At 48.0% G+C, this 14,016-nt stretch overlaps 3 protein-coding genes across 4 annotated transcripts in view; all 3 read left to right on the top strand.

Moving 5' to 3' along the window:
• The first annotated feature begins 2,918 nt into the window (after positions 1-2,918).
• On the top strand, positions 2,919-5,626 carry myl2b (myosin, light chain 2b, regulatory, cardiac, slow). Its single transcript, XM_068760671.1, has 7 exons — positions 2,919-2,973; positions 4,102-4,191; positions 4,289-4,364; positions 4,591-4,695; positions 4,804-4,882; positions 4,963-5,011; positions 5,087-5,626. Exons 1-7 carry the CDS (start codon positions 2,971-2,973, stop codon positions 5,189-5,191), a joined length of 507 nt encoding a protein of 168 aa, XP_068616772.1. The 5' UTR covers positions 2,919-2,970; the 3' UTR covers positions 5,192-5,626.
• Positions 5,627-6,367: 741 nt separating this feature from the next.
• On the top strand, positions 6,368-10,381 carry ppp1cc (protein phosphatase 1, catalytic subunit, gamma isozyme). The gene is made up of 7 exons (XM_068760667.1): positions 6,368-6,741; positions 6,987-7,118; positions 7,218-7,448; positions 7,652-7,756; positions 7,983-8,206; positions 8,847-8,981; positions 9,724-10,381. The coding sequence occupies exons 1-7, from the start codon at positions 6,687-6,689 to the stop codon at positions 9,811-9,813; spliced, it is 972 nt and encodes a 323-aa protein (XP_068616768.1). The 5' UTR covers positions 6,368-6,686; the 3' UTR covers positions 9,814-10,381.
• Positions 10,382-10,709: 328 nt separating this feature from the next.
• pptc7a (protein phosphatase targeting COQ7 a) overlaps positions 10,710-14,016 on the top strand; it is a 6,439-nt gene continuing 3,132 nt past the window's right edge. Inside the window, exons 1-6 of one of the 2 annotated variants that reach the window (XM_068760669.1) lie at positions 10,710-11,211; positions 11,693-11,872; positions 12,674-12,872; positions 13,447-13,570; positions 13,645-13,774; positions 13,849-13,965. In XM_068760669.1, coding sequence (XP_068616770.1) covers positions 11,010-11,211; positions 11,693-11,872; positions 12,674-12,872; positions 13,447-13,570; positions 13,645-13,774; positions 13,849-13,907 — 894 coding nt within the window. In that variant the 5' untranslated portion in view covers positions 10,710-11,009 and the 3' untranslated portion in view covers positions 13,908-13,965. Of the gene's footprint in view, positions 11,212-11,692; positions 11,873-12,673; positions 12,873-13,446; positions 13,571-13,644; positions 13,775-13,848; positions 13,966-14,016 lie in introns of those variants that run through there. The other variant, XM_068760668.1, reaches the window with a different exon arrangement.

Here is a 14,016-nt window from a genome sequence, read left to right as displayed (position 1 = left end):
ACCAGGGATTTGTAATTACTGTGGTTCCTTAAAAACTCTGACAGTTAATCTAATTAAATGATGTGATCGCCGAGGAGTGATAGCAGCGCGTTGGCAGATTTTACAGCAGACAAAAGTCTGCAGCTGCACTTCTTTTTTTCCCATGCAAGGCTACATGTACAGTACATTGTGGCCACTGCGACTCCTTAAGATGAATTAAAAGGCAACCTGACAACATGTTTATGATCCCCTGACAGCCGAGGTGTGACTGTATTTCCTTTATTTAGACTGTGTGTGTATAATTTCCGGCTATTATTCCCGTGGTTAAAACAAACAGGTCCTTCAGACAAAGCCGAATGATGTCCTGCATCAGTGTAAAAGCTCTCTGCTTCAGTTGGGTCAGGACATTTTGTCCCGTTGCAGGACCTAACTCACTCCTTTTCATCGTCGTTACCAGCAGAGCTAACGCATGCATGAAGTTCTGAAACGGTAACTTGACAAATGGAGGTCCTGTATGTTCTGTGTGTCTCGGCCAATCGACACGAGAGCCCGTTTTGATGCGGGTAACTTGCATCCCCTCCGTGTGGGTATTCAATCTATGCTTCTTTTCGGTCGGTGATGAGGTCAGTCACTTAAGGGTTGAGGTAACTGCATAATTTGTCAATATGAACCTCATACTTGATAGTTTTTTTAATTCATACTTGATTTTTTTAATCGGTTTTGTCTATTGCGTTACTTTGACTTGATTTTTGCACTGTGCAGAGCCTGTTTAATTTGATTGCATCACCGTGTGTAATGACAATAAAGTGCTATTCTATTCTATTCTATTCTATTCTATTCTTAAGATGTTCATTAGAAGATGTGAAAATATCTTGCAAATTGTATGAAAATAAATCCCCTCAACAAACTAAATACCTCATCGCATTGCTTGATGCATATTTCTTTCCCAGGTGATTTTGTTTCTTTATTTTTAGCATGAGGTAGAAACCTCAGGGACTGGACCTGGATGCTGCAGAGGATGAGCGAAGACCAGACCTAGAGCTGTGGCTTTGTAGCGCCGCCTACTGGAGAGGAGAGGGAGAGGAAGCGTGAACTAAAGACCGGAGGCTGCAGCGTGGGTTTCAGACTAAACCTGAATCTGTAGTAACATATAGTATTAATAATACAAACGACATGTTCTGTCCTCAGAGTTGTAACATCTCGACAGTCTTATGACATTTAATACAAGTTCATAATCACATCTACGGTTTTCATCCTGCATTTTATCACGGAACTATGGAAGCCCTCAGAGGAATGCGAGATAAAATCCACAGTTAACGGGTTCCCCGACTTGATTGCTTGAAGAACAGTTGGAAAAGGTTTTGGCCTGTGAAGTTTGTTTGTTTTTATCTAAAAGCATTTCATTAACAAACATTTCTGCAGGAAGTGTGACACAATGAAGGATTAAAAACCTTCTTCCAGCTCAGTGTAAACAGTAAACCTCATGCTTTAATTATACTTTCATGCCTTTATTCAGCCTGAGACCTGCAAAACACTTCCTGTCTTGCTTTCACTTGTGAGAATAAAGTAACTACGATTCTTTTTAAATATCACAAAAACAGAAGAGAAGATAATTAAGATTAAAAAAAAGGCCACACAACATCGCACGGGTGACCATTTTCATGCAAAGGATATTTTTTATTTTTTTTTGCAAACCTTTAATTCACACCTATTAGAAAATACTTTCAAAACAAAAACACAAGTTATATTTGTTCCATCTAAACATTTGCACTGCAGTTCTTAACATCTTCCATTTTACTGGACAACTTCCGCTGCACTGCACACTAATACACTCACACACCAACACACTCACACGATGGGCCTCACCCTCCTCACACATCCTCTACACTAAGCTGCCTCCGTTTCCCATCTCTCCCTGCTGCACCTTCAGTCCCCTGCATCCACCTGCAGGCTCACGCGAGGTGTTCAGGAAGTTTGTTCATAATAATAATAATAATGCGTTGGTTTTAGAAAGACGCTTTATATTGTGCGTTATTCATTCACTCCACACTTGGTGGTGGTGAAGCTACTATTGTAGCCACAGCTACCCTGGGGCAGATACAGCTGCCCTGGGGCAGACTGACAGGAGCCATCGGCCCTCCTGACCACCATCGACATTCACTCGCTCACTGCATTCACACAGGCAATGTGGGTGAAGTGTCTTGCCCAAGGACACAACAGCTGTGCACACATGTGCCAGAGCTTGGAATCGAACCACCAACCTCTTGATCATGGGACGACCTGCGCCACCATCATCAACTCCTCAAGCGACTGCGCGTTCACCTTGCTAGTTCAATGAATGTTTCTGACACATGGTCGAATTCTGTGTGTATTTATATCTGGAGGACATGAAAGTCTCTCCGTGAACGGTTACAGTGATTTTATTATATTTGTAGATTGTCGTGTTTGATTTTAAATGATTGTTTTTATGCACATATTGAATTAAGCAGAATCAAAACCACAAGTATGACAACCACGATTTAATATCTGGTGATGGAGTTTGACAGCTTTTTCTGCTTTCCTCATTCATTCATGCATTCATTCATTCACGCTCTGAATCGTCCGCTGGCCGTCCAGGTTATTGTGCTACTTAGAAGCAGCACGTAGCTTCAGCCCCTGAGGAGGATGACAGGACAGCTGGTTGACGGATTCCCTCAACTGTCCTGTCTGAGCCGCGTTGGTGTTCTATTGTTATTCTCGGGGCTCACTGATGGGGAATGTCTCTTTGGCAATTAGCCCTAAATCTCATGGACTCATGACAATGGGCCTTGGCAGCAGGGAGGGGATATTAGTCTTTACCTGCTTGTCTGCCTAAAGAGGGCATGTAGTATTTATAGCCCCTAACCATGTGCTATAATGGAGGGTAGAGTATATCTAGCCCTTGTTTTGTGTGCTGTTCCACCACAAATCAGCAAGGATACCGCCAGGTCCTCGTCCTGCTGCCACGGAGACATGGTGAGTCGGCGCAACTCGGGTTCTTTAGCCTGCTTTAACGTAACGCCAGGCGGCTGCAGGGGTGATGAGTTTAATGAGTACCAGGATAATATACTGTCAGGCCATGTTGCTCTACCTCCTAGACCGAGGATGTTCGGCGTGTTAATATGCTCAAGGGTACAGAAAACAGAACAACAACAATGAAATCATCAACGGGACAGAACTCCGGCCGTTATATTCGTGATCTATTGATTATCTTTGTCTGCTCGCAGTTCTGAAAAAACTGCTAAGTGTTGAAAGAAAGAAAGAAAGGATGGTGAACTGAAGTGAAGACAGTGAAGAATTCACAAGGTCAGGGTGAAAGAGGAACGAAGAGAGGAAAGGAAAGAAGGAAAGGAGAAAGACAAGGAACGAAACGGAGAGAATCTAAGGACAGAGAGAAAAGGAGAGGCTGCAAACAGCTTTAGAAAAATCTATTGGTTTTATTTGGATCAATAGCGGGTGCGCCGATGATCTCCTCTGTGCAGCATCGACCAACAGCACACTCTAGAAGGAACCACTGCACTACATGGCGCCACCAGAGGTGCTGCCTGTGAGCGTAGAAACACTGGAGGGCTAATCCACAACAAGGGTTAGACAGCAGCTGTCGCCGGGCGGCTGAATCCCAGCGATGTGATGTCATCGCGCCGCATCATCTTTCACGCTTTTCCCCTCTTCCCTGGCAGTCGTGTAAATAGCTCAACATAATCCACGTCTCCGAGGGATTTCTGATCAAACAGGGCTCAGTGTACAATCCCGCCATCACCCCGGCCCCGTGCAGTAATCCCCCATGTGATCCCGGGGGCGGCGGGGGGGGGGGGGGGGGGGTGCAGACAGCTGACCACACCCACCCCAGGCTTAGTCTGCATTCTCACAAAGTTGGAGGCTTGAGTAAATATTTCCATAACAAACTGTCAGTGTGTGTAATCCCTCCTAAGGAAATGCATGTGTAAACCTCGCCAGTTGTGCAGTCACTGCCCCCCCCCCCCCCCCGAGCAGGTTGGCTGTTCATTGGCTCGCCATCCTGAGTGTCACAGTGAAGCCGATAATGAGTGGAGCTGGAGGAGAGAGCATCTCGTCTAATCAGAGTGTCCATGTCGAACCCTGCAGTCGCCCAAGAAAGCCAAGAGGAGAGCAGAGGGCGCCAGCTCAAACGTGTTCTCCATGTTTGAACAGGCCCAGATCCAGGAGTTCAAAGAGGTCAGTACCCCCCCCCCACATCTGGATGGCTGGTCTCCATCTGGTTAATCTACGGTTAACTTTACATTCGGTGAATAAAGCAAAATAACTTCTGCAGGCTTTTACAATCATGGACCAGAACAGAGATGGTTTCATCGACAAAAATGACCTGAGAGACACCTTTGCAGCTTTAGGTACGCCCGCCTGCGTGTGCGACGCGTGTGCGACGGCGTGCAACCTCTGGTTTCATGTCATCTTCCAAACAGCACGATCTAATATTTGCTGATTTGTTTTTTCTTCGACGTATAAAGTATGACGTAAAGCGGTTGCTCAGACAAAACAAGCGTTCCCAGATGTCATGAAGCTTCCAGGACATTGTAATGAGAGCTCTGCTCCGCTTCATTTCTCATCCTCATCCAGGCCGTTTGAATGTCAAGCAAGAGGAGATTGATGAGATGCTGAAGGAGGCACCAGGACCCATTAATTTCACAGTCTTCCTCACCATGTTTGGAGAGAAACTGAAAGGTGAGTGAGTAGCCCCCCGATCATACATGTACACAGCGATGCTCTGAGGTGGGGGGGGCTTGACCTTTAATTCTTCATTAACTTTGAGCATCCTCTGTTTGCTGGTAGGAGCCGACCCAGAGGAGACAATCCTGAATGCTTTCAAGGTCTTTGATCCGGAGGGAAAAGGGACTTTGAAGAAAGACTTGTAAGTGTGAAGCACGAAGGGGCAACAGCGAGCAATCCTGTATTTAGAAAAATAAAATATAACACTGCTTGTGTCTGCAGTATGACAGACATGCTGACGACCCAGGCCTGCCGGTTCTCCCCTGAAGAGGTCAGAGCCCCAGTGGGACATGTGTTTGAATCCTCACTGAACACACAATAACGCGGTTGTTTTTCCTGCCGATAGATGGAGCAGATGTTTGCAGCATTCCCACCAGATGTAGCAGGAAACCTAGACTACAAGAACCTGGTATATGTCATCACACACGGTGAAGAGAAAGACCAAGAATAGAGTCGTGAACCCCCCCCCCCCACGGTTGTCGTCAGGGTGCTGAAAACAGTGGCTCATGTCTGCCGTAATCTGTGTATGATCTCACTGCAGCAGAAATACAAAGCAGAAATAACCGTTTCCATTTTTTTATTACATGTTTGTGATTTACTCTACAAAGTATTCATTTACGTACTCATCTCAGCAAACTGAATGAAGCTTTAATTGACATCTAAAAGAAGTGTAGCTTTATTCCGGTGTCAGAAGCTCAGTGCATGCAATAAGACGCATATGGCAGGAAGACGTCGGTGGTTGAATGCAGCATGTCGGCTTCTCTTGCTTCGATACCGAGTCTCAGCAGGACAAGTCAAGAATAAAATCCCTCACCAGCCAAAAGAAACACAAGGAAGCACTGTCGTCATGGCACTGTCGTTGCCTGCTTTAATAAACTGAAGTTGTTCAAAAAGTGTGTTTCATTATCAGTTTGAGTCCAGATGTGGTTTCATTTAGTCAGCAATTTATTAATTCCTACAAAGTAAAAGTCTTCATGTTCATTTAATTCAAATGAGGGTCCAGACTGACTCAGACGGACTCATCATGTCGTGTGTGCAGGAACCTGTTTGGAGTTAAACCAACAATGAGAAGTTACAATGAAGAAACATCCGGTAATGTTGAACATGCAAAGTGAGACTTTAGGGAAGAAAGGATGCAATTATTGCGGACGAGAAGAAAAAAAGTAACTTAAAGTAATAAGTAACTAGTTACTTTTGGCAGGGAGTAATAAGTAATGTAATTACTTTTTCCAGCAAGTAACTAGTAATAAGTAATATATTACTGATCTTGAGTAACTTGCCCAACACTGCAGATAATTATGCCTCTATTATTATTTATTTTAAGAATTTAATATAACTTCTTCTGTATAATGTTTTTCAGTTTAGACCTTCAAATCCTCTATAGTCTCTACATGACTCATAACATCTACTTCATGATCAAGCGGATGTTTATGTATTTTTACAGAGTTGTTTTTATTTTTATACATTGCGCTTGTGAGGTTAAAGGCTCTTCTTCATCCAGTACAACAGGGGGCAGCAGCGGACCGTCCTTGAAGCGGCACCTTGGCTGGGCTCTTCTTCATCCAGTGCAGCAGGGGGCAGCAGCGGCCCGCCTGGCTGTTCAAGGTGCGGCAAAGAAAAAGCAGACGGGACATCGTCGCAGCGAACCGCTAGAGCGGCAGACATTTATTTTTACTGTCCCTGTCTTTTATTCTTTTTTTTTGTAAAGGCCATTATTTGGGTGTATCGTTTTAAACTACGATGTCTGCGTAGCTCATTAGATTGTCAAAAGTGTCAACGAAGCAGGTCGACAGGATCAGGGTCACACCGAAATCCCTCAGCCGGAAGTCAACGGAGCTAGCATTTGGTAGCTAACGCCAGGATAGCTAGCGGGCTAGCTTTCACCTGCGTGTTGTCGAGAAGACGTAGATTGGACTGAATCCATTTTTATCCACGGTGACGTCACCATGGCTGATGTCGACAAGCTCAACATAGACAGTATCATCCAGCGGCTTTTAGAGGGTAAGAGGGATAACAGTGTATAAATGAAATGGCAGACTCTCTGACAGACGGCTAGCTGTAGCTAATGTTTACCAACAGCTTGTAACACGACCAGCCGTAGTGGCTTATTCTGAGGTTTCATTGCTGGTAACTGTCTGTATTCACCTGATTTGGACTAAAACATCCCCATCTCGTTGTCGTGCAAGGCACTGGCCGTTTAGCTGCGTTTGTGTTTAACGCTTCCATTTGACGTTTTCTCGGTGCAGTCCGAGGGGCGAAGCCCGGCAAGAACGTGCAGCTGCAGGAGAATGAGATTCGTGGACTGTGCCTCAAATCCAGGGAGATCTTTTTAAGCCAACCCATTCTCCTCGAGCTGGAAGCCCCGCTGAAGATTTGTGGTGAGTAAAAAAAAAAACAAAAAAAGCAGTTCTTTATGTTTTCCACGTTACCTTATCGCATTTCATTTTGACTCTTTAAATGCTATCCTTGTGCTGCAGGCGACATTCATGGGCAATACTACGACTTGCTGAGGCTGTTTGAGTATGGAGGCTTTCCTCCAGAAAGCAACTACCTGTTCCTGGGTGACTATGTGGATCGGGGGAAGCAGTCTCTGGAAACGATCTGCCTGCTCCTGGCCTATAAGATCAAATATCCAGAGAACTTCTTCTTGCTGAGGGGAAACCATGAGTGTGCTTCAATCAACAGAATATACGGTTTCTATGACGAGTGTAAGTATCGAGCCCCCGTCGTAAGGGTTGACATTTTATCTTTATTTTTTTCTCTTAATTCATAATAACAATTTAATAATTGACACGCAGCAGTCTCCATACACGGGGTGCATGCGGATGCCCCTCATAAGTTTCTTTGTTTTTTAGAACATATTGTTGTGACCTGATGCTGAAGCCTCTTCGCTTTCCTCTGAATGTTTTAGGTAAAAGAAGGTACAACATCAAACTCTGGAAAACCTTCACCGATTGTTTTAACTGCCTGCCGATCGCAGCCATTGTTGACGAGAAGATCTTTTGCTGCCACGGAGGTGGGTTTTTGGGTCGATGTGTTTGGAGTGAAACTATCGTGAGTAAATAAAGAGGATTTGTTTTGTCCATTTCCCTTAATTCCACGAGCCGCTGGAGCGGCCGTAGTCTGGAGTCGTCTGCCTCTTTCATTTGTGTTCAGATAATACTGCCTTTGCAGCGTGTCCACTGACGTAGGCCCCGGCCTAATCGTCTGTTTGTTTGCACTTTTGCTGCTGTTCCGTTCAGGACTGTCCCCTGACCTTCAGTCGATGGAGCAGATCAGACGCATCATGCGCCCCACTGATGTTCCTGACCAGGGTCTGCTGTGCGATTTGCTCTGGTCTGATCCAGACAAGGATGTTTTGGGCTGGGGGGAGAACGACAGGGGCGTTTCATTTACCTTTGGCTCCGAGGTCGTGGCCAAGTTCCTGCACAAGCATGACCTGGACCTGATCTGTCGCGCCCATCAGGTAATCAATCACGGTCATATTGATTATTAGTAGAACTGTCTGGGATGTCCGTACATTGGTGAGTCTGTGGACGGAAACGCTGTCGAAATAAAACCCAGTGTTCATTTGTGTTGTGTGTTGGTGAAGATAATTGAGGGATTTTTCCTTTGTTGTTTCACCCTTTACAGCCAAACGTATCATATTTGATACACCTGGCCTTTCTGGATTTTGAGACTTCAGAAGTTTGATTTTTTTTTTTCAGAAAAAGCTGATGGATACAAGCTGACAAGTGCGTCTGCATTTTCCATGAAAAAAAAATCCGGATTTTAAACAAATTAGAGCACTTGTATCAAAATGTATGTAAAAAAAAAAAAAATCCATTTAGACCTTATTTTCTTAAAATAAGAATGTTCTGACGATTACTTCATGGTTCAGGCCTTAAAGGGTTAAAAACTAGGAAAACGATCCTTCTTTTTTTACTTATAGGTCTGTTTAAAAGAAGTAAAGTTGTTAAGTGAGTGACGTGAAAGCTGACAAAAGTAGTTTGTCAGTAGTTTCTCTCTTTTTGTAAACTGCCACATGACAATCTACCCGTCAGTCTTCTTTAACTTCACAACCTCAAGGTCGAACTCGTTTCCTCCGTTTATGATCCCGCTTGCAGGTCGTGGAAGACGGCTACGAGTTTTTTGCAAAGAGGCAGCTCGTCACCTTGTTCTCGGCGCCTAACTATTGCGGGGAGTTTGATAACGCCGGTGCCATGATGAGTGTGGATGAGACCCTCATGTGTTCGTTTCAGGTATGGGCACCTTCACTCGTTGCACGAATGCCACTAGAACGAGATTGTGAGGATGCTTGATTCAGAACAACGACAAGCTTGTGATTACGTAGCAAGCTGTGGTGACACGGTGGGAAAGCTCCTAATCTGATCGGTGACAAACGGCTGGCTCTCTAAGGTTATTATGGTCTGCAATACCCTTCAGGCTGTTTGCGAACATCCCTCCATGCTCTGTACATTCTCCTAGTCTAACACGCCGTCAGCACCAGCCTCCCATATTTCTCTTCTCACGCTCTCCTGTCTTTTGATATGTGCAGTCAATTTGTAATAAGTCTTTGATTTGAATGATCTTTGTATGATGAATTTTAATAGTTATAATGTCATTTTCTGATGCTTTGATAATAAATGTCTACTGTTAGATCTCTTTTTGAGTGGGTCGTCCAATTATCGGCAAATCAGTGGTTCAAATCCCAGCTCTGACTGTCCGCATGCCAAAGTGTCCTTGGGCAAGACACTGAACCCCAAATGGGTCTGGCAGCACCTTGCATGGCAGCAGTCGCCCACTGGAGTGTGAATGGGTGAATGTGAAGCACTTTGAGCAAAGGTGGGAAAGCGTTATACAAGTCCATGTGTGACACGGAAAAGGTCAATGAACCCAAAATATGATCAACAGCCAGAGCAAATGTCTGAGACGTTTTCTTCAACATTTATGCACCTGTTAAATGTAACTTTAACATTTCTAACTCTGTATTTTCCTCTGCAGATTTTGAAACCGGCTGAGAAGAAGAAGACCAACGGCAGCCGACCGGCGATGCCCCCACGCAACATGGTCGCTAAGCAACCCAAGAAATGAGTTGTGGGGACCTGGCTGGAGTGTCCCTGCGTTTGTCCTCCGCATTTGAAGGCTTTATTGTCCTTCGTGCTGCCATTAATGAAAATTATATTCACTCCTTCATGATGAAAGCAAGATATTTAGTTTGTTTTGTCCACGGGGGTAAATTGACACGTCACCATGACAACCTCAGGTGTTTTGCACTCATTTTGCAGCTAGTCTTGGTCACTTACGACTGTTCAACCAGGAAAATAACAACATGGCTAATTGTGCAGAGGAATGCCTTGTTTGAAGCTGTGCAGTTTATTTCCCCATTTGGTTTCATGTGTTATTAATTTTATATCTTTATTACCATTGACGATGGATATTAATATCTACAAACACAATGAGGAAAGTCATAAACATGTTTATACTTTTAAGCCTTTATTTGGTGTCCTAGGATAATGGCTGCACCATCATCACATTTTGAAATAAGTCTTGTCCTAAACTAAATGACTAAAGAGGCACTCTTGTAATGTTTAGCTCTTTTTAATAAACTTTGAGTCTGTTTTAGGGAGACTGGCCGTTATTTGTAAATGATTGCCCAGGAACACCAGGAACGCCCACAAGAGGGAGACAGGTGTGGCGTCAAATCCAGGAAAACGCTGGAATATCGCAAATCAAAGGTTCTTTTGAATCTTCATGTTCTCCAGGATTCGTTATTTCCTCTGATTAATAACGGTGTTCGTTGTATCCGGTGCAGTTTGGTTTAAAAAAGTGTAAAAAAAGAAGCTAGTATTTTATTTACAAAACCTTTATACGCATTTATATTCTGTCGGACGCCGCTTGAAGCAAACGGAAATTGATATTTCCATATTAGGAAACGTAGATTGCGTAACGACGTCTGACGTCAGAGCAGTCGCAAGACCTTGCTAGCAAAGCGGAGCGCGCAGCGCGAGGCTACGGGGAAAGTTGACCCACGTCCACGGTGTCTCGCGGAAAGAACCGGCACCATGGCCACGGAACACCGGGAGGAGGCGACTGCTTATAGGCTGCGGGAATAGAGCTCTCCGAGGCGGCGTGAGTTTCAGCTCCGTCAGGCTCCGTCAGTGCGCGCGTAGCGGCTGTTATTGTCTCCGGCTTCGTTAGCGCGCTAGCATCGTGTGCTTCCCCCCCCCCCCCCGCCGCGCGGCGCCTCGTCCCGCCGCCCCGGCCGCGTCGTTCCGCGGGAGCAGGTGATGTTGTCCGTGCTCTCCTACGGTAGACTGATAGCCCGGGCGGTCATCGGCGGACTCTCTCAGACGGACGGCCGCGACTACCGGCTGGTGACGGCGACCTGCGGCTTCGGAAAGGACTTCCGCAGAGGCGTCCCGAAGAAAGGTGCGTGTTACGGGGACGACGCGTGCTTCACCGCCACGCACAGGTCCGCGGATGTCTTAGGTGAGTGTCTTCAACCCGCATCGCGTTGTGTAACTCCGGAGTCCCGGGGGGGGGGGGGGGCACGGAATCACATCCTTGTCCTGGGGGGGGACACGACTAAAGTTTCCTTTGGGAAAGGGGGCTCGTAATAAATGTTTTTATTCATTAGAGCAATCCAGAATTGTTGCGTTTATAAGTTTTAAAATGCTAAATCAGGAACGACAGTAAAAAAAAAAATGATGCGATGAAGAACAAAGAGCCAAATCAAAGACGAGTTCCTGGTTTCATGTCCGCTGTGTGTTCCCTACGTTCTCTTGTCCTGCTCTTTCTGCATCTTTGTGGAAGTCGCCATTGTTGTAGTTTGTTTATGCAGCCGGCTGACTTTATTCCTGTTTCTCACAGGATCTTTATTTAGAGAGCGACCGAGCTGAATGTCGGAAAGCTCGGCGTTACGTAGAACACGGGAAACGGATACTAAAGAGCGTTTCTGCTGAACTCTCAGGCGTGGCGGACGGAGTCGGTGGCTGGCGGGACTACGGCGTCGACCCCTCCCAGTTCTCGGGCACGCTGATGAAGACGTGCGAGCGGTTGGTGAAGGAAGGTCGCTTCGTTCCCAGCAGCCCCGTGGGGATCCTGACGGCGAGCTACTGCGAGCTGCTGCAGAACAAAGTGCCGCTGCAGGGTGAGACGACGGCGCGGCGCCCGCTGCTGGTCGCTGAACCACGAGGAGGCTTTAATGGTGGCTGGCTCCAATCCGTAGGACCGCCATCTTGTTTAGATGCTTTGCTCAACGGCATCGGTTCAGCCCGCTGCACCCAAGCCCCTCGGGGGGGTAGCGTGCGTTCTGGTCTGGATCTACGGCCGCTGTTTAGCGCTGGCTGGATGCGGATTCTTGCAGCATGAGTCACCGACTAGAGGCTCTAAGAGGTCCAGGGACTAGATCGGGACAGTCCAGTCCACTTCCACCGGATCAGACGCTCCGTAAACAGACCCGGAGCGTCGGTACTTTTCCGCTGCAGGGAAGCGACGGCGCTCTCGTGTTGTCCCTCCCTTCACAGCAAAGTAGATGTTATTGAGGCCGGCTGTGGGGGGGCAGGGGGGGGAGTCAGTGAGTCACAGTGCGTGAGGGGTTTTTAAGGTCGAGTCCCAGGGAGCATATTTTGGCGGGCTGGATGACTCATCAGCAGGGTGTGGCTGCTGCTCCGCCGGCTCTAACCAGCCCCCCCCCCCCCCCCCCCCCACACACACACACACACACAGAGCTGCTGATTTGTAGTTTCGTATTGATTAGTTGCTCTTTAAAGTGGAGCTGCTTTTAAGGGTTCCAGTATTCTGATCTGAACATGAGTTTCAGGTTTATGTGTAAACAAACAGAAATAACGGGCGTGGCCGGGTTGGTTCAGCTCCGGGCTCACTGGGTCACTGATGTTTGGAGCAACTGGATCAGGTTTCCACGGTAACGTGTATCGATAATTGCCTGCAGGGAGCAGCACCGCCTGCATCGTGGTTCTGGACCGGCGGAGTCACCGGCTGCACGCGGCCAACCTGGGAGACTCCGGCTTCCTGCTGGTGCGCGGGGGGGAGGTCGTCCACCGCTCGGACGAGCAGCAGCACTACTTCAACACGCCCTTCCAGCTCACCATCGCCCCCCTGGGGGCGGAGGGGGCGGTGCTTAGTGACAGGTGAGCAGCCCGACGGGGCAGCGTCCCGTCTAACCCGGGGCCAAGCGTGGCGTCCTCGGCCCCCCCCGCAGGACGGGGCGACTCGGTGATGAAGTTCCTCCTTAGGACGGAAGACGGAACGTTTCCGAGCCGTCACTGCGTTTAAGGTTCTCCCACTGTCTTCGGTGACATCGCCATGGGAACGCGCTGGAGACGTTCCTCGTGTTCCTCACATCTAACTGGGGGGGGGGGGGGGGGGTTGGCGTAATGAGGAACAGCGTTCTGCTGTCGCCAACGGCAACGTCTCAGCTCAGGACAGAATGTTCCTGGAAGCCGTGGCTCTCAGCACGGGGGGGGTCGTAAGGTCGTAAGGCCATCCTTGTTTTTAGCCGAGCCCCCCCCCCCCCCTGCTTGATGCTTGTCTAGCTTTCTGGATCGCGTGGTCTGAGCCGTTTAGATGAACCCGTCGGCTCACACGGGGCAGACTTCCTCTACGGGGGGGGCGGGGCTTAAAGCTTAAGCAGGCTCCACCGATGCTCGTGTTGGCGTGAGACTAAACGTCCGTCCTCTTCCTGACGCCATCTTGTCTCTGCAGCCCCGACGCAGCAGACAGCTCGTCGTTCGACGTCCAGCTGGGTGACATCATCCTCACCGCCACCGACGGGCTGTTCGACAACATGCCCGACTCCATGATCCTGCAGGAGCTCCAGAAGCTGCAGGTGCGTAACGGGGGGGGGGGGGGGGGGGTTGTAATCGGGACCGTTTGTGTGATCCGATTGTTTTCGGTCTCCAGAACTCGAACTACGAGAGCATCCAGCGGACGGCTCGCAGCATCGCCGAGCAGGCGCACGACCTCGCGTACGACCCCGACTACATGTCGCCGTTCGCCCAGTTCGCCTGCGACAACGGCCTGAGTGTGAGAGGTGAGTGAGGCCGAGACTTCAAACGGCGCTTTGAAGTCGCCGTGTGTCTGACGGCGCCGCTCCCGTCTGTCCAGGAGGAAAGCCAGACGACATCACCGTGCTGCTGTCCGTCGTGGCAGAAGACACCGACTAGTCTGGGGGGGGGGGGGGGCGGACCGGGGTCAGGAAGAAGGCCCGATGCCGGACGCTGACCCCCCCCCCCCCCCCTCACTGCATCATCTCATCGGCAGGGAGAAGCAGTC

Source organism: Brachionichthys hirsutus, chromosome 4, assembly GCF_040956055.1.
Source record: "Brachionichthys hirsutus isolate HB-005 chromosome 4, CSIRO-AGI_Bhir_v1, whole genome shotgun sequence".
In the NCBI taxonomy this organism is placed as follows: domain Eukaryota; kingdom Metazoa; phylum Chordata; class Actinopteri; order Lophiiformes; family Brachionichthyidae; genus Brachionichthys; species Brachionichthys hirsutus.
This window is presented reverse-complemented; position numbering and strand designations above follow the sequence as displayed.